A 23,166-nucleotide genomic window follows, 5' to 3' on the forward strand; every position below is an offset into this window, starting at 1 on the left:
AATACTCTTCTTCTTACAAGCAAAGTTGGATTTGATGGTTCAACTGAACAGTCTGTTTATAAACAGAGAACTGAAGATGAAGAGGACAGAATTCCAGTTCCAGTTGAAGAATCTTTGTTTCTTTCATGTTGTACCTGTGCAACTTAAAATACAGGAAACTAATGTTATTCTTTGGACTAACAAGTTTGCAATGTTTGCGGATTAACGCCTAAAAAAATGAATAGCTTTGAAATTACTTATAATAGACAAACTAATCAGATGTCTTTAGACCTGGGAATCCACACTCTCCATCTCTGGATTCGCTGTTTTGAATGTCTGTTACATATTTGACAGAGAAGAAGACCAGGATATAATGATTATGGATCTTTTCATGCAAATACACCTGAAAAGAATCAAATAGTTGCAAGCAGAAAAAAAGAAATTCAGATAAAAATTAAAAATACACTTGGACTTGTTGTTGATGTGCCAAGAAGTGGTGGCTCTGGTACATCCAATGATGGAAACACAGCAAGAAGGGCATTTAGAAGCCATGAAACTTTTGCTGAAATACTTGGAGTTGATAAAGGTCTTGTTAAAAGGTTCTTTATTATCCTTTGTGTGCTGTCCTGTAAGCACCCAATTGACCCAGATAAACTTGAAATATATTGCAAATATACATTTAAAACATATGTAACACATTTTAAATGGTATCCTATGCCTGCTGGAGTTCACAAGATGATCGTACATTTACATCAAGTTGTAAGAGACAAGCCGGTTCCAATTGGACTCTTATCTGAAGAACTCAGGAAAGTAGAAATAAAGATGTTAAAAACTTTCGAGAACATTTTACAAGAAAATATTCTCGAAAAGTTACAAATGAAGATGTAATGAGAAGATTGCTCTGCTCATCAGACCCCTTTATCACTTCTATGAGGCGAAGTTCTGAATCAAAGAAGGAGCTTGCTCTTCCAGAAGAATGTTTAGACCTTCTTTTGTAATTTTCATAAAAATATTATATTCTTCATATCTAATTGATGTATTAATAGTATGGGTCCTATTTACTTTATTAGAAGAAATCTGTAAAAAGCTGCATGCTTAAAATAGGGGTATATGTACTTTTTTTTTACAGTAGGGATGTGACACATGTTTAATTGCTATTTTTTAAAAACTCAAAACCTTTATAATTACATTTTTTCAAATAGCTCAGTTTAGTAAAAATGGTTTAAATATAGAAATATTTAAGAAACTTCATTGTTATTTATAATCTTGGTGTAAAACCAACATTACACACACTTTTTAATTTGTCGTATGTTCTTGCTGTGCAACCATATGCACAGAATATTCATGTCTAGGTAATTATAAAATATGTGTGCTTGGTCTAGTCTCCTTGAAGATTTTGTTGTTTAATCGACCAGGAAGTCAAATGTGTTATGGAAAAAAAATTTAACTTATAGATCTAAAAATATAGGTGTAATTACAAAAAGCATGTCACATGTCATGTGTCCTTGGTGTGGTATTTTAGAATTTATTTATGCTATACACTAAATCTACCACTATGTTGAAATGAAGCATGTTCTCCAGAGAATATTAAGTTAAAAATTCTTTCGTAATATAAGTGTTAAAATAAGTCTGTTAAATGTAAGTTTTATGTTATGTGTTCTTGGTGTTCTGCACTTGTATGATATTTATCCAATCGAGCAAAAACTTATTATACATGCCGGTTACTAATCAATAGAATCAATTCAATGTTCTATTAATTTATAGTCAATAGTTCATTGAAAATTAAGTATGAAATATGTGTCACATGTTTATTGTTCGTTGTGTCATTTGTCCTTGGTTTCGTGTCGTTGGCGTGTCCTTCAGAGGTATGATGAGGGACATTATAATAGCTGCTTCTGTGGGTCAGGGTATAATGAATATTCACCGAAAATTTTAGCGTTTTAGCTTCAAAAATGGTGAAGATATGATTTTTGCCTCAAATGTGACAATTCTGGACTACTGTGCAATGTCAAATAGAATTATTGAATTAGTTAAGAAAAAAACTAAGATTGCCTTAAAACTTTGTTGGTTAAACATAAAAAAGTTTCAAACAAAGTTTATCTTTTTAAACATTAAATGTTTTCAGCATTCAAATTTATTCTATGTGTAGGCACTTCAGTCACGTGACCAATTCCCTAGACAAAATTTGCGAAGTTTTTTATATATAAAGAAGACTTTTTCAGATTAAACTTAGACCGATTTTTTTAATCTATTATGCCATAGTAAAACGTTTTACGAAAAGTAAAATGATTAATCTTTCATAAAATATCTGCTAGAATTTTCAATATCAGTTTATCTGGCTGTAGGAGCGGTTTCAATTAAGTATTTGTAATTATTTTAGCTTAAAGTTATTTTATTTGCTTTATATATTATTTTAAAGGATGCTAGATCCTTTAAAATAATATATAATTATTTTTCTTTGTTTTTTTTTTTTTTTGGTTTTGTGATAAATAAGTTGGTCTAAAATAACTTTAAAAAAACTTTAAAGTTATTTTAAAAAAACTTTAAAGTTATTTTACCCGAATATTAGCAAAAACTTTTTATAACTTTAAAAGTTTTTGCTAATATTCGGGTATTCAGCTTAATTTTTAAAACTAAGTTAAAACCTGCTAAATCCCGTCCTCTTCTTCCTTTCAGTCTGTCTTAATATTGTTTCAAAAATTATTACGCCAACTAATTTGCAAAAACAATATAACAATTTAATTGTATAATAAAGTATTTGTATAAAATTACCCTTATCATAATGAATAATAAAGAATTATATGATTGGTATCTATGCTTGAGTGATAAATCTTTGAAAATGGTTTGCTCGAATTTCAGAAGCCGATTCTCCAGTTTGTTTTCAGTAACTGAAAATAATTTGAGCTTGTACAACAAAATTAAAATTGTTGTAGATAAATTTAAATCGTTAAAAAAAAACAATAAAAGAAGAGATATATATAAGCTGATGCTCTTTAAACCGCCTATTTCGGAAACTAGTTGTGAATTATGCATATCAAGTGAAAAAAATGAAACGAAGGGTAAAAAAAGAAAGTTGAACCAACAAACCTCGAAAAACTGTTTTAAAAAATTGAAACTTGCTTCATCTGGTTGTATAAATAAGTTCAAATCTGCTAATGTTCGTATTAGTAATATGAAAAAAAAATTTACATCTAACGACCCTAAAAGGACATATAAACTATTACATGCAAGTAATAAAGCAAAGATTCATCAATTAAAAAAGAAACAAAATAAGGAAATAAAAGAATTAAAAAATTTTTATAATAAAGTCATTAAAAATCTTAATAAAAGAGTTAAATTTTTGTTAGTTAAGCTTGAAAAAAGTGACAATAAAGTTGCACTCTTTCATGAGAAAAAAGAATTACATGCAAAAAATTGTATTATGCAAACAAGAAGTTTAGCATGGTAGTAAATAAACATGAAACTTTTTCTTCTAACAGTTTAAATAATCCTGAAAAGGATACAGACTCTCCTAACACTAGAGTATTAAGCAAAGAAAATAAAGATTTTAATTTAAGTTCTCTTCTCCATGATCGCAGAATAATAAAATTTCAAAACGGTAGGTATTCTAATGATATAAGAGAAGTTATTATGGAGTTAGTTTCTTTGAATGTCAGCATGAACAAAGTTAATGAGGTTATCACAATTGTTTTAAAAAAACTAGCAAAGATAGATATAGAGAAGCTTCCCTCAATTAGTACAAAATCTCGATTTATGACTGAGGCTTTAGCACTTGCTCAACTTCAAGTTGCAGAAGAAATGATAAACACTGTAGAAATTAATTCGGGCAATTGTCTTCACAGTGACGGTACCACTAAACATCATAGGCATTTTCAAAACTTCCAAGTTACTACCACAAATGGATGTACTTTATCTTTTGGATTATGTGAAATGGCTGGCAGTGATGCAGATTGTACTATTAATGCGTTAACCAAAACATTAGATGATTAATGTGACATTTTAGAAAGTAGCAGCAAGGAAAACGATTTTTCTAACCTTGTATGTTCTTTTAAAACTACCATGTCTGATCTTGGGCCAGTTAATCCACTGTTTAAATTAAAGTTTAAAGATATGAGGAAAAAGTTACTGCCTAAAGTTATAAAGAACTGGGAAGGTTTAATAAAAGGCGAGCAAGCAGATTTCATTGAAATGTCTAATTTTTTTTGAAAATTGCATTTATTATCTAACTTTGCAACAGAAACTGATAAGACAATTAACTCATTCGAAAAGTTAGTTTTAAGTACTAGTTATGAAAATATTTTTGCATTCAATACTGCTGAATCATGTGCCACATTTAGAATTAAAGTTTGAAATGAGTCAGAGGTTGTCTGAAAAGCATAAAGCTAAAAAAACAGCTGAAGACAAAGCCTTCTTAAAAAAAGCTAAATCGGTTAATGAGTTGTTAAAATTGAGGACGAAGGTGTGGTTGACCTCAAAAGAAGCAGATGATGAATATGTTTTGTTAGTTGACACATTTAAAAGCAAAAAAAATATTAAGAGCACAGTTGTATTTTTATAGGTATGTTATGGAAGTTAAATGTGAACCTAAATGTTTTTACAAAACTAAAATGCATGGTAGTATGCGAAAAGACTTAACAAACTATGAGTTGTTCAGTAATTTACAATCAGTTATTAGAACAAGGACTTTTCCAGAGCCCATTGAGAGAAGAGTTATTTTTATTGAAAGAAGAGAACGAGATATTTTGATTGCAAAAGAGAAAGAAGAGTTAAAGTGAAAAATTAAAGAATGCAAGACTGTCTCAATTAGCAAATCAACAAAAAACAAACATCTTGACTGTCATTCTAAATGATGTTAATTATCTTGTTGGGAAATTTATTCAACATAAAATAATGAAAATCGACGCTAAAAAATACTTTTGGTGTACAGGTGAAGTTCTTCGAGTAAACAAGTCAACTCCTAACTTAAAAAAAACTTTGTTTGAAGTGGTCTATGAGACTGAGGAAAATCAAGTATGGACTTTTCCATTGCTTGTTGAACTTGAAAAAGGAAAGGTTATAGTTTTGTAAAAAGCCTATTTTACAATTTATTTGAAATAACTACTAGTTATATATATTATTAGTAATATTTTATTAGAAATAAATTACATATATAGTTATTGTATATCATTAGTAATATTATACTATAAATATATTATAAATTATATAATATTATTATAAATTAGTCGTGTATATTAACCTATATTATTTATATTGTTTAAATATATATATATATATATATATATATATATATATATATATATATATATATATATATATATATATATATATATATATATATATATATATATATGTAAAGATATATATCGTTTATATTGATCTATAATATTTTTAACATCGTATCTATAATATTTAAGAAAATTTAAAATTGGGCAACCTTGTGTTTTATTTTTTCACAATTTAATGTTGTAATAGAGTTATGACTATATTAATGTGTAATGTGTGTATGACTATATTAATGTATATATATTTTTCTGCTATATATATTTTTTCTGTATATATATTTTTTCTAAAGATTAGTTGTGAACTGAAAGTTGTTTTATTTGTATATTGTTTAATAACAGATAGATTATTGCCTAAAGTTGTTGCGTAAAATTTTGACGCTAAAAAAAAATGTTAAAAAAAAACTAAAATAAAAAAACGCGTTTTTTTGTCTAAAAAAATGTCAAATTAGGTAGTATAAAAATGCTAATTTCTTGGCAACCAGAAATGCTACAAAGTTGGTTAAACCCATTTTAAAACAAGGTTAACATTTTGAATGCAATAAAATTAAAATTAACATTTTAGCTTAATTATATTACGAGATCATAAAATGGACTGAAGTGCCTACTATGTGTATTTTAATTTAGCTCATTCCAACTATGTAATAACTTTATGAATAAACCCTTACAAACAAAATGGAGATGGTTGTAAAGTATTGAAGACTGAAAAAATCTTTTTATAACGAAAGACTTTGTGCTTTACCGGATCGAAAGAGGAAGAGGAAGTATACTGCAATACCATCAGAATATAAAATAAAAACAATGGTCTGCAGAGAGCAACGCGATAATAAGCTAAAACATTAATAAATAAATTATGTCACTTTTAACACGCTCCCACTCTGTTGAGTTGACAACGAAGTATATCTTTAATTATGTAAGATATTGTCCTTCAAGGGCCGCCTGTCTAGATGGACGTTTATTATTTGACCTGAGCATTACATCATTCCTCTCAGTTCCGGTTTCAACTGCACAGGCATTAATTTCGAAATTATCATTTTTTTCTAATCTATTTGGTTCAAAATCAACCTCTTGGAAAATTAATTTAATGACAGGTCAGAAACATGACTTGGATAATCCTTTAATCGAAATGACCTTTGACTTTGCACCATGAGTTTCTATGTCTTTTCCTTTCACAACCACTGCAACTCTAGCCTTTGACAGTTTGGCAACCTCCTTTTGTCTTCTGCGAGTCAAATTTTTGTTATTAACATGATGTTATTTAACTAATACCTTTCCTCGTTTTTTATCATTTTTTATTGTTATAATATAAATGTTGTTTTAATTTATTCAGGCAAACCTAACTAAAACGCTTACGACGATCCTTTATTAAGTTCCTTAAGTAGATAGCACGTTTCTTGTATCTCCACAAACCCATTTTTTTAAATTCACACCATAACGCAAATGACGTATAACACCCAAACGGTATTCTTTGCTGACAGTTTAGGCGGTTTGTCAGAATTCAAAATGCACCACACTACGATAATCAAAGAAAACTGCCAACATGACATTGATTTTTGACTTGCTTTGTTTTGGTTTTTTTGGTCTCGGCTGACCTTTGGCACTGTATTCACACGACTGATCAATTGTTTCCGGGTCGAATGTGTAGATCCAGGTCTCATTTCCAGTGTTGATGCGTTTCATTTTGTCTTTATAGTCGGAAACCATTGTTTCACACACTTCAACGCGGCGCTGATTTTCCATGAAATTGAGCGTGTTTGGTAGCAATCGAGATTTACATATTTTAAGGCCCAAATGATCACTGAAATGGTTTTCACTGACCCATTCTAGATTTCAACAAGGTCAGTAAGGTCTCGATGATATGAGTTTAATTTGTAATATTCTCGAAAGTTCTGTAGCAATCCTGAGACAAAGACTAATAAAAAGAAAACTAGTAAAACATGTTTTAAACAACACCATGACTCAAAGGTTGAAACAAAAGTACTGATCGAGCTTGAAAAAAAAGAAATCTATTATTTGTACGAGAATTAAAATTAACATCTGTGGACAGATAGAAAAGGAAAGGCTTAGAAAATCCTACTGACTTTTTAAGGCTTTTTTTGAGAAAATTTGATGAAGAGTTTTACTTTAGATTGAGAGTTTTCAAAGATATGTTAAGAAAGAGTTTTAAGAGATTTTGAGTAATTCTCCTAATGAGAGAAAAGAATTTTGGAGATTTTTAAAGAGGGTTTTATGAGAAGAGAGTTTTAAGAGAATTTATTGGGGATCTTATGAGAATAGAAATTTTGAAGATTTAAAGAAAACTTTATGAGAAGAATTTAAGGAAACTTAAAAGGGAACATTATAGGAAGAGTTGGTAAGAAAAGATATTTGAGTGACTTTAAATATGCGTTATTATCTGTATTAATGCATTGTTATTTGTATAAGTTAATATTAAGAGAATATAGATTGATGAGAAATTGTTGAGAATAATTATAAAGGAAAATAAGTAAGAGAAGAAAAACCAGTCATAAGTATTTTATTTTTGTTTGCATTTGATTAAGGCAGTATTATTATTACTTTATGAGTTAACAATTGTTATTGAAAAGTCTGACTCTCCTACCACGCTTCTTCCATATAGGCACAACACACTGACAGTCCTACATCACATGGACATTTGTATACGTACTTAAAGAAGTTATGAACATTCATTAATTGATAATGATATCCAGCAGCAAATGTCAAGGAACAGTCATTAAAATATTTTCAATGTAAAAGCTATATATTTAATGAAATACATTAATGTAACATTTATAATTTCTTATGGTCGAAAGAAAAAATACAAGACGCTATTCAGTCCAGTAGAACTGTGAGTATTCGTCTGAATCATGAAGATTGAAAACAGCAATATGAGATCCCTTGCTCACCAACGTATACTTTGGTAAGCGAGCGACCACGACTTCTCACCAAGATGAAATTGGTAAAGAGTTTCATGACGCATGCGATGGATTATTTTTAAGTAAGAAAGAAAACTTGCATGATCGAAAAGGGATATTATTGGGACAAGGTAGCCCTTTCATGCATATTGTTAAAATAACTTCAAAACCATATCATACTTCAAAATGCTGATTATGAATTTTTTCCTTTCCAAGTTTTTTTGCATAGATTTTAATAATTGATAAATAAAAAATTTATAAAAACTTATAAAGCCCTACAAAAACTTTTCCCAACACAAAAAGATCTTTATTCATAAATCTAATTTCCCTCATGAAGTATTAAATAAATAACAACCTCCAACAATTTTTGGGAACAAAAAGAAACGCCAGGAAAGGCTACTGATACCACATCTCTTTTTTCATGGGAAATTTTTGCACCAAGATATAAAACGGTTCCTGCAAGTCTTCGTTACAAATCTTCGTTACGCTTTCGCTTACAATAACAAAAAAATATATATAAAGAAATAATAGAGGGTCAGAGGTCGTGTAGGGTCAGTTACAATTCAGCATCAGAAAAGATTGATTCTATTAATTGCTATCTTTCCTGAAAGGGGTCATTCCAACATGGAGTGTGGCAAAGATAAAGGTCTCATTAACTACAACTCTTAAGTCAACTTACCATCAATAGGACTTAGATTTTTAAAGGTGCTTGCAAGAAATTAACTTCTTTCCATGCCATTGACGTTAATCAGGACATTGACAAAGACATGACACGTTTCTTTAGCCCACTCTAAAAACATATATACTAAGATATTGTAAATCTATGGCTAATTGTCAATCAAAATGATTATGAGTATATCAATCACAAAATGATCATCAAGCCCTTAAGAAATTTACAAACAAACCCGACTTTTTTGATTCCCTATTGCATGATAACAACAAAGTAGCAGGATAGTTTTAAATAAATCTAAATTTATCTGATGAAAAGCTCATTTGTTTGAAAAAAATCTTTGTATATTTACTTAAAGAATAGAGAATTGCTTGCATTCACGATGTAAAGATTATATTCAGCTCTTTTCATTCAAGAATTAGGAAATAATCATAATAATTTTCTATTGCAGGTTTTTTTTACTAGAGCTTTATAGATTGGATGGACTTGACCGTGATGTATACAAATAATAAGGACTAGAAAGATTGAGAGATGTGAGAGAAAATCATTGGTGGTATCAGAAAATCATTGGTGGTATCAAAACTGTTAAAAAAATAGTATACTTTGATATTACGTACTTTCTTGTTTAAAGTTGCGAAATTTGCTGAAAGAAGAAAACGTGTTTCAATAACAAAAGCCTCTTGGGATCCTTCCGAAAATGTTTTTATTATTGCCATTATACTTTATTTTCTCTAACAAGAGAAGCAATTGACTGAAATTTGGCTCAGCGAATCTCCGCGAAAGTTTTCGAGGAGGATTGCATTTACAATTTATTGAAAATTTGTAAGCCCTTTGCTGGTATTCAATTGATGTCGCGTTACATGTAGTATTAGGTAAAAAAAGAAGAAAACGAGTAACAGCAATATATTGTTATATGTTAAAAGTCTTTTTGGAAGTAAAGTTAATATAAATATGTTTTGTGAAAAGAAGTTGTTAGAACTTTAACCTCTTTCAATAATTCATGAATTGTAACTATTGGATGGGTGCATGTGTGAGAAACACTACTAGTATATACAATGGTCTAACTTCATTCTCAATATAATTGATAATAAAGTAAGGCCATTATAAATACTTGTAGCATTCCGCATCTTTTACCAATTAACGAAACACTTTTTATCTTACTTCATCATTAGGATATGGTGGAGGAGGTACAGACTTGGGCTTTTCCAGAAACAGAAATTGAGGTTAACCCCTAATTTTGGGAAACTGTGGAAGCTTAATACATTTTCGCGTCAAAATTTATTGAAATTCTATTTTTAAGTATATTTTTTTAACAAATAATAACTTATTACATATGCACGAATTACAAAAAAAATTGGACTTACAGAAATACATATTTAAAAAATTGAAATTAGGAATATTTCTAAAACAACAAAATTTTCAACCACATTTATTTTTTAAAACACATTTCAGATTTTATTTTTCTTTAAACAACTTTAATAGAAGTTGAACTTACTATGAGTTTTTAATTTTACTCATTTCAAATTATCTTGTTAAATTAAAACACGGGCAAAGCCATTGAAATCACTTAAACAAGCGTGGTTACTTTGATCCCGTTTTTTTGAAAATTCTAAGTTAAAGAGAATATAAAAAAGTATAAGCAGATGAAAGTCTATTGTTCATAATTGTCTCAAGGAAAAGATAGAAATGTGATAAAGAAGACAAAGGCCGTAAAAATATATTAAGCAAGCTCATCAATATTTTTTACGTTAGTAAGCAGTTCAACAATCAAAGCTGAGAAGATGAAAATTGATTTATCATCAGTTGCAAGTGTTCGTGCTATTCAATGAGAATCAAATCCAATTCATTTAATAATCTTAAAAAGACTAAAGAGGAAACCAGCATATTTAAAAAAAAACAAAAAAAAACTAAAAATGAGTTTGCCAGATATTTGATTGAAACAAGGTTAGATAGGAATGGTGCTGTCAAGTGTATAGAAAGGAAGTTTAACTTAAATGGATGTGATGGTTATCAGTATTATTGGCATGATTGAAGAGGAAAGAAACTTTTATTTAGGCGTACTTTTATAGGTAATAGTTGCATGGCTTTAGCAGTTTTTAGAAGTAAAAGAAAATCAATGACCGTATTAATTGTAAGTGTTCTAAGATTCTGAAAGCCATTTAGAACTACTTTAAGAAAATTTGTTTTCTAACAAATAATAACTTATTAGATATGTATGAATAACTAAAAAAAATTTGTTACTATGCTTTAAAATTATAAGTAGAAAAAAAAATTCGTACAAAAAGTTAATTAAAAGCAAAGAAAATCAATATTTTGCAATGCTCTCCGTATAGCCTAGACTTTAATTCATCGAAAATATATGGAGTAGCGTAGTTCATTCGGTTTATGCAAACAGAAAGCGGTTTAATAATATCAATGAGTTAAAAGAAAAAATTAAAGAATGCTGGGATAAAGTTATTTTAGACATCAAATATTTTATTTATTCTATGTCAAATAAAGTTATTAAAGGAATAAAATGCAATGGTGAACCAACTCACTTTTAATAAAGAAAGAAACTAAACTAGTCTTAAAATTTTATTATTAAAAAATAAAAAAAATTCAAACACTTCTTTTACTTTAAATGCTAAAAGTTTTTCGCATTTCAATTTGTTTCATATGTATAAAGAGCATTCAAACTACGTTATTACTTTTGCAAGTTGTTTTTATTCACAAAAAAAATGAGGGAGTCTTAAAACTTTGTCGGGGAGTGTGTATGTATTATAAACAACTATAAATGCATAAATTAATTATCATACCGCCAAATTTATCCAGATTAAAAAATCGTATGGCCGAACGAGCGGCCATTTTGTTGATTTTTTGAGTCGGCCGAACAATCGGCAAAATCATATACCCCAGCAGCAATTACCTTTATTTCAACTTATTGTTGGTTTTCAGTAAAAGTACATTTTTAAAGTGATGTTTAAGTGCATTATTCTATTGAAATAGAACACAACGCGATACAAATACGTACATAAACTGAACGGAGATATAAATGCGAAGAACTGCCGCATAAATAAAAGATGAATAAAAATCGCAACCGAAACAAAACTATGAAATTTTATAAAAATAAAGTTTGAGGAATTAGAGGGATTAGAGCGACTGATGAGTACGGTCGTTTCTTTACACAGTTGGGAGAAGAGTTTTTAAAAGGAGAAGGAAGACGTATTTTTAAAAAGAAAGTTTTAAGGAAGTTTTAAAAAAAATTTTAAAAAAAGGAAAAAGAGAATTTTGTGATAAGAATGGTACTTTGATGAACAAGCAGCTTTATAAGCAGTTTATTAGCAGTTTAATAAGTAGTTGAATAAAGGAAGAAAAGAAGAAGATTTTAATATTGATTGATGGTTGTTTGAATAACCAAAAGATTTAATTAAAGAAAAGATATTTGTAATAAAAAGAAGATATAAAAGAAAGAGGAGTAATTGATATAAACATTATTGAACACTGCAAGAAACGTAAGCGAATATTATTTGTATTATATAAAAGTTAAAAATATAAGAGTGCTAACCATTACACATTAATAGAAAATTTGTTGAGTTTTATTATATTATAAAATATACTGAGGACGACGAATACAAGTTTAGCCCTTTTATATTAAACCTTGCCCATTCATAACCAAACTATTCACGAACCTCGCCCTTACCTAACCAAGTACTCCCCAGACCATCAACCTTGTTCCCAACCTCATACATACCTAATCCACATAACTCTAAACCCAAGCCTTCCCCTAACCCTTGCCTTCATTAACTAAACAATAACAAAAACTGAATTAAATATTTAACATAAATAATTTAAAAAAACCCCACCCTCACAATTTCTAAGGTAACAGTTATGTCTCCATGCAAAGTCTTCACGTTAATAACCACGTGACTTTAGTGCCTGCATGACCTTTAAAACTTCAAAGTTTTGAATCTTTTCTTTTGCACGATGCTTCGGAGAGTTAAAATCTTTGGCAGTACCATAACTTCATTTTTAAATAGGGCTTCATATATTGCATGCCAATTCTTTTTAGAATAATCATCTTAACTATCCTCCCTTAAGTGATCATGCAATAAAATAATAAAATATTAGACGTGGGTTTAAAAATTTTATACCACAATGGTACAAAATTGTAAAGGGATGAAAGAGCGAGAAGATATTTTAAATGATCGGCAAAATAGAACGTCGGTCAGATTGCAGCTTGTTGAGTTTAGACGAACTTTGGCAAAATTTCAAACAAAAATGTAGTTTTGAATTCTTCATGCATTTGCAATAAATATTTAAACAAACTTTTTACACATTTGTACCGAATATGCGTGCCTCGATTGCCTTACCGACTTAAATAAAGATTTATCTCAGCAGCAATTAGAATTATCTTAATTTTCTATTGGCTTTCATTAAAAGTACATTTTTTTAGTGGCTTTTACGTATTACTGAATAATTTTGTCTGGCTGCGAGTGTGTTTATCTTAACTCATATTCTTTGTGATTTTCACCGCAAGCAGCCATCCCATCACAATTTATCTTAAATATTCTTTTGAAAAACTCTTCCATTTCTTCAAGCAAAACTTCCGAACACTGTCTGATGTTTTAAAACAAAATTTCTAATTTTTTATGTATCAAATTTATGAGGTTGCCCATTTCGTTGATATTTGTGAAACTTTATGAATTCACATAGCTAAGTCCTTATACAAATTATTTGCTTTTTATCATAATGCAAAAGGGAGCTAAGACATGCTCTCAAGCTTTTGCATATTTTATTACTAGGTTTGATGTGAAAATATCAAAAGAAATGTAAATGCAAGTAAAGAGGCATGGAGGTATTGAGGCAAGAAGGAAAAGGGGCGGGAGGATTTTTTTATTTCAAGTCTGGAAAGAGGGTTAAACATTTTAATAGGGGCAGAGGTATGTTATTGAAACATGAGGACATCGCGATACAACTACAAATAAAATTTAAACAAAATTTAGCCCTTATACGATAAACAAAATTTAGCCCTTAACGAGCCAGCTTCAATGTTCGCTACTTCAACATCACTTTTGCATACTTCACTTTTTTCTTACAATCGTCACCAGTGAAACTAAAGAAACAAGTGCAAGTGCTTTTGTTAAGTTGATTTAAACTGTATACACCATTCATTGTGCATCGATCGTCGCTGCATGGTTTATTTGAACCTCGACATTGAAATGTTACACCAACCTCCTCCTCCCACTTTTTACTCCTCCCATTATACTTTTCCATGTGTTTGTTAGAAACTCTGGTTTTAGTGCACGATCAAACACAGCCCAATATGCTAGATCTGAAGTAATGCTCGGCCCGATATACCAATAAGAATTCAAATAATAAAGATACAAACTTGAGGCATTGAACTTAGAATGTTTGTAAACTTGCCGGTTAAATGAATACAAGTTCTCTACCGGTGTAAAAGAACCTTTAAGCGGATCCTTTATATGAGGGTTGTTATAATTAAAGAACAAATCACGAAACAGACAGTCCGTAGCGTTAGTGCAGGTAATAGTTAAGTTTTCTTTTAAATATACATATTTATCTATGCGATACTGAAATCATTTAGTCACTACTCCAAAAACATGATTCTTATTATCTGCCCTTTTAATCCAATTTTTTGGATCGTTTACTTTTGTGATGTTTGCTTCATCTCCTAACCCCAAGTAGTAACTTTCTCCAGGAAACGAGTTAATGAAGTAAAAAGCATTTATGATTTTATTATACTCAAAACTGATTCTGCCTCTTTCATTGACATAGAGAGGAAAGTTATCCACCACTTTGTTTGTCTTTAAATATATGCCGTTAATTACTTCTTTGTAAAGAAATTCATTAGAGTTTTGTGGTTGTTTAAATAGTATTCTACTACACAAAGTTGCAAAAACGTCATCACATAAAAAACAATCAGCTAAAAGGCGGCTTAAAGCTGTGTGTTAATTTTTATGAATAAGTTGTAAATAAGTTGCTTATTGATTAAAGCGTATAGCAGTAAGAGGAATTGTTTTTTTAAAGATTAACTACCACAAATTTAATACTTCATATTTGAAGTTTAAAAATATAAATTACTTAAATGTGTCATTTTTTTGACAATACATAATATTTGTTTTAATTTTCCAACCATGTGACTGCCCGACAAGAAAGGTATATGTGGGCCACATGTGGCCATAGTGCTTATAAGTGGATTTAAAGCGTGAAACTATATTCTAGATGTTTATTGATATATAAACTGATGATGAGTGTGGCCCACGTGTGAAACACATAATGCGGTCCACATAATTATCCCACTTAATGCGGTATACTCTTTAAATAAACACATGCTAAAATAGATGTGGTTATGATATGGGCCATTCATTATCTTGCCACATCATACCACGCTTTAAACTTTAAAATAAATCACTTCATTCCATTGTGAAAAGCGCAATATTATTTTATTACGTCAGACGCTTATCAATTTAATATATATATTTTTTTGTTAACATGTTTAAGTGGATTTGTAATGCAAATTTGTGTTTTTTTAGTTTATACGGTATCAACAAATTAAATAAATGAATATATATATACATATATATATATATATATATATATATATATATATATATATATATATATATATATATATATATATATATATATATATATATATATATATCAGAGCCGTCCTTAGAAAACGCGAGGCCTTGAGAATAACATTTTTGCGAGGCCTTCTTGAAAGTAGTTATTTAAGGCGCTCTTACGGTCTAAAAAGGTAGTGTGTAGATGCAAAACACAAAATTGTTATTTTCTTGTAGGTTTATAAAGGAACTGAGTGTTTTAAAAAATAATCTATAATAATAACAATAAAGTTTATTCTTCAATTTATTATAGGCAGGGCCGCCAAGAGCCGACACGCCGCCTGGGACAGCAACTCTGATTAGCCCCCTTATTTAACGAATTATGGCTTCTGTCGGTTAAAACTGAAATTTGGCTTCTATAAAAAAAAAAAAAAAAGATCTTGTCGGTAAATTTCGCTTTTTCCATTTCCCCCCCCCCCCCCCACGTCTTTGTCGTTCGGTACGGCCGTGCTTAGGAGACCTTGCTAAGCGCGAGGCCTGGAGCGGCTGCCTCAGGACGGTTATAATATATATATATATATATATATATATATATATATATATATATATATATATATATATATATATATATATATATTAATATATATATATATATATATATTTATGTTCAGGTGGTTTTGTAATGCAAGTTTGATTTGTTAAATAGATTTTCAACACTCTAATTTGCATTACAAAACCGCTAAAATTTATATTGGGTATATTAATAATATATTATTGTTAAAAGGGTATTATATTATTGTTAAGGGGGTAAAAGGGTAATATATTATTGTTAAAGGGTAATATATTATTGTTATTGGGTATATTAATAATATATTATTGTTAAAAGTTATATTGGGTATATATACCCAATATAACTTTTAGCGGTATTTTAATGACAATTTTTGTGGCTTGTTATCCAATATAAATTATTAAAAATATCCTAGTTTATTTCAAGAAATAAAAAAATCAGCCTTATGCACATTGCATAAAAGAAGTGAGGAAAATATTACTAAGAAAAATAATTTTTCCAAATATCTCAGTTTAATTTCTAGAAAAAAAAAATCATCTTACACAATCGCATAAAAGAAGCGGGAATAGTAATAAAAGAATTAAATAAAATGGCTAACAATGTAAGCGTACTTTGTATCTATTGATATTATTTCTACATATCTATATATATATATATATATATATATATATATATATATATATATATATATATATATATATATATATATATATATATATATATATATATATATATATATAAATATATATATATATTATATATAGATACTTTTTATATAAATATATATTTAAATTATTATTTATATTTAATAGGTATCAACTATTAATTTAATATATAAATATAGACTTTTAAACATATATATATTTATATATATATATATAAACATATATATATGTATGTATATATATATATATATATATACATTGCATATATATATATACATTGTATATATACATTTATATGTATATTATGTATATATATATACTCATATTTATTTACATTTTTTTAGTATAAAATACATTTAAAATACAATTTATTTTTAATTACTTCTGTATCATAATATTTCTTAAAGGATAAAAAATGGAGTGGGCTGTCAAAGGAGAAAAAAAGGCTTGTCATTAATGAAGAAGTTGATACTTTTTACAAAAAAGCTCAGGAAGATGCTGCAATTCATGAGGTTGTTGTTAGTTACGATCAAGAAGAGCCCAAGAGTTCTTCGTTAGAAGCAAGTAGCAATAATAGCATTAACCTTGGTAGTTATCGTTCTTTTGAAAGTATCATAGATACAAGCTCAGAAGAAATTACAAATAAGTCACTTTTAGAGGAAATTCGTGTTTGGGCAATTCAATACAATGTTGAAAATAAAGCATTGGATGATTTGTTAAAAATTCTTATAACATAACATCCGGAGTTACCTAAATCATGTAAAACACTTTTAAAATGTTCTTCGACCCATTTGAATATCTCAAAGATGGGTAGTGGAGAATTTGTTCACTTTGGCCTAGAAACTGAACTTATTAGGTATATAGAATCTGGTTTGCAAAGCTTTAGGATAAGTTCAGATCGATATAATTTACTTTGCGCTGAAGCTACTCATTTTCATTCTACACTTATCACGTTAACATTTAATATCGATGGGATGCCTTTATTCAAATCCTGCTCTAAATCATTTTGGCCTATTTTAGCAAAAGTTAATGAAAGTACTTGCCTTGAGCCTTTCATTGTATCTCTTTATTTTGGCACAAATAAACCGAATGACCTGAATAAATATTTTTCAGGGATTGTAGAAAACTTGAACAATTTAAAATACCCAATTGTAGTTTCAGGACAGAGGTATCTTATTAGAGCTTTTTGTATTGTAAGTGATGCTCCGGCAAGAGCATTTATAAAGGGTATAAAGTATTTTAATGGATACAATGGGTGTGAGTATTGCAGATTAACTGGTAGCTATATTAATGGAAAGGTTGTTTTTGATAATCATGATGCTCCTGCTCGAACTGATCAACAGTTTTTGAATTTTCAAGAAAAAGATCACCAAAAGGAAATGACGGCAATTGGTAGTATTGTACCTCCTGTTACTTGTGTGCCAGCTGAGTACATGCATCTGTTATGTGAAGGTGTGTTCAGAAAACTTTTGTTTTTATGGGTTTCTTCAACATGTGTGTACAAAGGTTCATTTCGCATACCACCGTCTAATCGAGTTGCTTTATCAAATAAGATCGTTGAAAATGGGAAACACATGCCTAAAGAATTTAAACACAGAAAAGTGAGACCATTGGTTGAGATGGACCGATGGAAAGCAACTGAATTTAGAACTTTTTTTATTTATTTGGCACCATTAGTCATGAGATCTTTTCTGCATCCCAGTGTTTATGCTCATACTATGCTTCTCCATTTTGCAGCATTCAATATGCTTGGATCAGATTTTTTACCAATTATGGATAACATTTCCTGGTGTTTGAAGAAATTTGTTACTACGTTTGCAGATCATTATGGTAAAGGTAATTTAGTGTATAACATTCATTGTCTTTTACATTTAGATGAGTTTGTAAAAAACCTTGGTCCACTTGACTTTTGGTCATCATTTCCTTTTGAGAATAAATTAAGGCATATTAAAAAGACCATTAATTCCAACACCAATTGCCTCAAACAGTGCATCAATAATGTAATTAGAAGTTCAATTTTCAAAACATTATCGCCATCTTGCAATAACTTATTTTACTTATCTACACATTCACCAGACAATATATATCTCACCTCTTCTGGAATAGTATGTGTTACTTCGTTTGTTACCGATGTTGTGTGTAATGGAAATGTAATGACTTTATATGAAGACGTGTATTCCCATCCATATCCTTCTTCATTTATGCATATAGGTTTGTATAAACACTCAAATAGTAATGTATGCAATGTTTCAATAATTAACAAATGTGTGTGTATTCCTTGTGAGAATAGTATATTTTACATTATTCCATTTGCTTCTAATAAATTGTTTAGTTATTGATCAAAATACCAGAATTATTTATATAAACTATTAGTTTTTGAACAGCATCAAATTTTGAACTGTTTAACAATTGAAGACATTTGTACTTTTAGCACTTATAGTCTTCAATTTAAATCTTGAAAAATGACTTTTATCTAGTTTTTAAATTTTGTATTTAATTTTAAAAAACAGTTTGTTACATAATTAGTTGTATAACCAATTTATATCAGTTGCGTAAAAGATGTTTAATTTTTTTATGAGTTTTTTAGTGTTATTTTTTTATAGGCATTCTTATGAATTTTATATCTACGTAATAAAGATATTTTTTATGAAATAATTATATATAGAAAAATATGAGTTGTTTTACCTATTTTTTATTTACTTGATATTGTTAATTTATATTGCTATAGTCCTAGCAAGTATTGGGAATTTATATAGTTGTTTTACTACTATTACTTATGCAAAATTTTTTTTATTGAATTATGGTAATTCTATTGTAAACATAGTGTCATCAGGGTGGCAAATACCCTGTAAATATTGTGCCAGCCCAAAACGATATTTACTGAAATTATCTTTCCTAATTCCTAGAGTTTTTTATAATATGCACAAATAGTTTATATTATTTATATTTTTTACAGTGTAAAGATATGTTTTATATTGTTCATTTCCTTAACGACAATACTGTGGAGTATGTTCCAAAGGAATGGCTTAATGGAAACAGCGAGTGTATGTGGCCAAAATGTAGCATGACTTCATTAAAAGGAATGCGCCGGAAGAGACAGATTCCCAATAAAGATCGGGAAAGATACAAAATACGAATTTTATCTACTGCAGGTAAAAACACACATATGTGTGTTTGTGTGTGTGTGTGCGTTTAAGTTATACCTGGTTTATTAATATTACTTTAATGCACAATCAACTCACATTTTTGTTACTTTGTATTACTTTGACTACTTTGTTACAGACTGTGAGGAAAGAGCATTAGAAAAGTTAAAAATATCTGAAGAAACAAGTGATCTTGCTTCAGAATATGAAGGTAATTCATGTCGTAGGAAGACAACATCAAAACGATTATCCCCTTCATTATTTGCTTCTCAAATTCATGGCAATATGTCTAGTGAAGATGATTCTGATTTCAACAGGCCTACATCTCTTCAGCAGGCTGTCATTTCTGTAAGCTTATAAAGTGACTTTATTAAAAACAAGTTTTTTTCATTAACTTGCTTACGTTAATGAAAAAAATGTTAAATAATTATTTTAAATGTGGAAACGAAAATATTTATTTAAACATGGCTTACTCTTGTTGATTACAATCAACAAATTTTTATTTTCTTAAATTAGATAAAGTTTTACTAGATTTTAATAATTAGCATAAAATATTTTAGACATCAACACCAGGTAGCCAACCATTACTGCCAATACCACATCATGCTGTAAGTATTAAACATGTTGCTTGATAGCAATACTATAAGTTAAAATTTGTTAATGTTATTATTAGACATTTAATTTTGATATATGATTAGAATGTTTTTCGAGAGATGCAACACCAAGGAAAATCTAGTCAAAGCTTTGTGTCATTACTAAATGATCCTGATGAAATAAATTTACCTTCAGTAAGATTTTTGTAAATTTTATTTTAGTAATTACAAGTTTGCTGTTAAGTAGAATAATTATAATTGAAGATCATTAAATTTAAATATGCATAAATGTAAGTAAAGTAGAATTTTTTTTTAAAATTATATCAGGAGTTCTTGCCAATGCCATACACCAAAAATTCCACTAACACCCTTACACCAATCAGACAGTCAATTGAATACCGATTGTCCTCCATTGAAAATTTACTTAAAGGTGAAAAATCTTTTAAAGTACATATATTAATTTGTCTATCTTTTAAATACTTATAACAGTTCGATTTGATTAGATTTAGTAAAATCTGTAACGTCTGCGACAAAAGAGATTAAACATTTGATAGAGCGAATGCCAATTGGTCATACTGAAGAAAGTTTTTTTACGAAATCAAGCAGCATAGAAGAGTTAGATGCTGTTTTGTTGCAATGCCAGGATGAAGAAATGGCCTCACTTTTTGCAAGTTGTACTTAAATATTATTGAAAAACTTTTTAATAAAAACTCCGGTTGCATCCATTGAAAAATTAAAAATTCGAATATTTAACCTTTGTTTAGATAATACAATTTTTTTATATAATTTGAATTCATATATAAATTTTATTTTTTAGTAATCACTTATATATATTTATGTATGTGTTTATACACCTTTGTGTACTTTTAAATTGTTTACTTTCTTTTTCTGAATGTAGATTAACTGGCTAGCAACAGCAGGTGGAAAGTATATATCTGATACGGTACGAAACATTTTGAATGTTTTCATGACTGATGAGTTACAGATGAGTTGTTGTCGTACTGGGAAACGCTCAAACAAATATTCAATTGAGGCTTTTGTAAAGTTTATTGCAAGTAAGCAAAGTAGCTATTCCGTTAGAGTTAACCGTTTGTCAAGTACAAGTACTTATTGATAAAGTTGACATTAACCCTTAATAAATTAATTAATTTTTTGTATAATCGAAATAATAAATAATAATAAACTGATTTTAGTTGCTGTTCGAAGGCATTGCAAAAATGCTACAGACAAAGATGTCAATGAAGCCATCACCGCTTCACTGCATAACTCAGCAGATCGTGGTGGTAGACGTATGCATCGAGAGAAGAATGAATAAATAAATTTAATGAAAAGTTATTGTAAATAAATAAAATGTTTGTAAATAAATTTATAACAAAAAGCAAGAAGCATATTATTTTTCATATATATATATATATATATATATATATATATATATATATATATATATATATATATATCAGATTTCATGTAAAAAGTTAGTGTACTTTCGTTCTGAAAGTGGTTTTGAGCGATATAAGTACTATTGCCACACGTGAGCCACTCCAACGCCATCCCATAATGAGTAGTGGTAAATATATGGCTAATATATACTTCCCACACGTGGGCCAGATGAACCTTTGCGCACAGGTGAAGTGTGGCTTTCGTTCTTATTTAGTGTGGTTTTAGTGCTATAAGCATTAAACCCACATATGGCCCGCACTAAAGCCATCCCATTAAGAAGTGTGGTAATGATATGGCTAGCAAATGCTTCCCACGCGTGGGCCATTTGAACTTTTGCGCACAAATTAAGAGTGGCATTTGTTCTTATTTAGTGTGGTTTTATTGCTATAAACATTAAAGCCACATATGGGACGCATCAGCGCCATCCCATAAAGGAGAGTGGGAAATATATGGTTAACATGCAATTGCCATATATGGCCCACGTTAAACTTTCTTGTCGGGAAGAAATGTTTTTTAAAAGTATTTTTCAATATAGTTGTTATTTTAAAATTAGCGCTGTACTTTCTCTTTTTTTACAGTACTCAATCGATCAAAATATAGAGCTTTCTTTAATTTTGCTTGGACATCAGTGAAATTGATCTTATGAATATCTGCAGGTTTATTACCAGGTTTTTTTTCCTAGTATTGAATTTGATTCAAACTTGGTTCCAAAAATTGATTTAAAAAAAGGTGATTGTTGGTTATTGGAAATGATTACGCTGTTTGTATCAAATCCAACTGTTACTCAATAATATATTATTTTTTTATTAATATTTTTGTAATTTTTTCGTTAATGCAAAAACTATTCATTTCAATCAATCACCAGTTCTTTTTTGATCTCTTGGAGTTTTATATTTAAAATTCATCATTGTTCAGTTGAAAAGTTGAAACAAACTAAAATAAGATTACAGTTAGCAAAGCATTTTAGTAAGCACTTTTAAAACTTTACAACAACATTTTGAACATTTCAAATCTTTTATTTGTCTTTCTGATTGATTTTTCTCTCTGATATATTTAATAATCATTTTAAATTTAATTACTATTTCAATAAAATAGCCCTTAAACATGAAAAAGCAAAAAAATTTTTTCATTTTTGCTATTTATTTTTTGTGTTCGATTTCAAAAAATACTTGAAGTTAAACTTTTTACAACATAATCTAATTATTGTTATTATTATTATTAGTATTAGTATTATTAGTATTATTATTATAATTATCAATACTATTATTATTGCAACTACTGCTATGCATATAATTGAGTTTTATAATACATGCAATTGACTTAAACACAAGCATTGATCATAAAAGCATGT

General features: G+C 28.9%; 2 protein-coding genes and 1 pseudogene across 6 annotated transcripts; all 3 read left to right on the forward strand.

Moving 5' to 3' along the window:
• The first annotated feature begins 3,420 nt into the window (after nt 1-3,420).
• LOC149893737 (uncharacterized) lies at nt 3,421-4,185 on the forward strand (annotated as a pseudogene).
• A 10,795-nt stretch (nt 4,186-14,980) lies between these two features.
• Nucleotides 14,981-19,248, forward strand: LOC149893738 (uncharacterized). Of its 3 annotated transcripts, none has more exons than XM_090068866.1 (2): nt 14,981-14,996; nt 17,047-19,248. In XM_090068866.1, exon 2 carries the CDS (start codon nt 17,446-17,448, stop codon nt 18,976-18,978), a length of 1,533 nt encoding a protein of 510 aa, XP_089924992.1. In that variant the 5' UTR covers nt 14,981-14,996; nt 17,047-17,445; the 3' UTR covers nt 18,979-19,248. The 3 variants fall into 3 exon arrangements, with proteins under 3 accessions (XP_089924992.1, XP_089924987.1, XP_089924997.1); XM_090068861.1 differs by lacking the exon at nt 14,981-14,996 and adding an exon at nt 16,436-16,575; XM_090068871.1 differs by lacking the exon at nt 14,981-14,996 and adding an exon at nt 16,770-16,786.
• A 121-nt stretch (nt 19,249-19,369) lies between these two features.
• Nucleotides 19,370-21,760, forward strand: LOC149893739 (uncharacterized). 3 transcript variants are annotated; one of them, XM_090068884.1, is made up of 8 exons: nt 19,399-19,791; nt 19,922-20,130; nt 20,343-20,390; nt 20,481-20,570; nt 20,703-20,805; nt 20,879-21,042; nt 21,274-21,430; nt 21,569-21,760. In XM_090068884.1, the coding sequence occupies exons 1-8, from the start codon at nt 19,605-19,607 to the stop codon at nt 21,688-21,690; spliced, it is 1,080 nt and encodes a 359-aa protein (XP_089925010.1). In that variant the 5' UTR covers nt 19,399-19,604; the 3' UTR covers nt 21,691-21,760. The 3 variants fall into 3 exon arrangements, with proteins under 3 accessions (XP_089925025.1, XP_089925010.1, XP_089925015.1); XM_090068899.1 differs by lacking the exon at nt 21,569-21,760 and having other exon boundaries at nt 19,370-19,791; nt 20,879-21,046; nt 21,274-21,413; XM_090068889.1 differs by lacking the exons at nt 20,703-20,805; nt 20,879-21,042 and having other exon boundaries at nt 19,408-19,791.
• Nucleotides 21,761-23,166: the final 1,406 nt, after the last annotated feature.

This window comes from Hydra viridissima, unplaced genomic scaffold, assembly GCF_058129835.1.
Source record: "Hydra viridissima isolate aposymbiotic clone 2 unplaced genomic scaffold, HvirCarnegie_v1 scaffold_1, whole genome shotgun sequence".
In the NCBI taxonomy this organism is placed as follows: domain Eukaryota; kingdom Metazoa; phylum Cnidaria; class Hydrozoa; order Anthoathecata; family Hydridae; genus Hydra; species Hydra viridissima.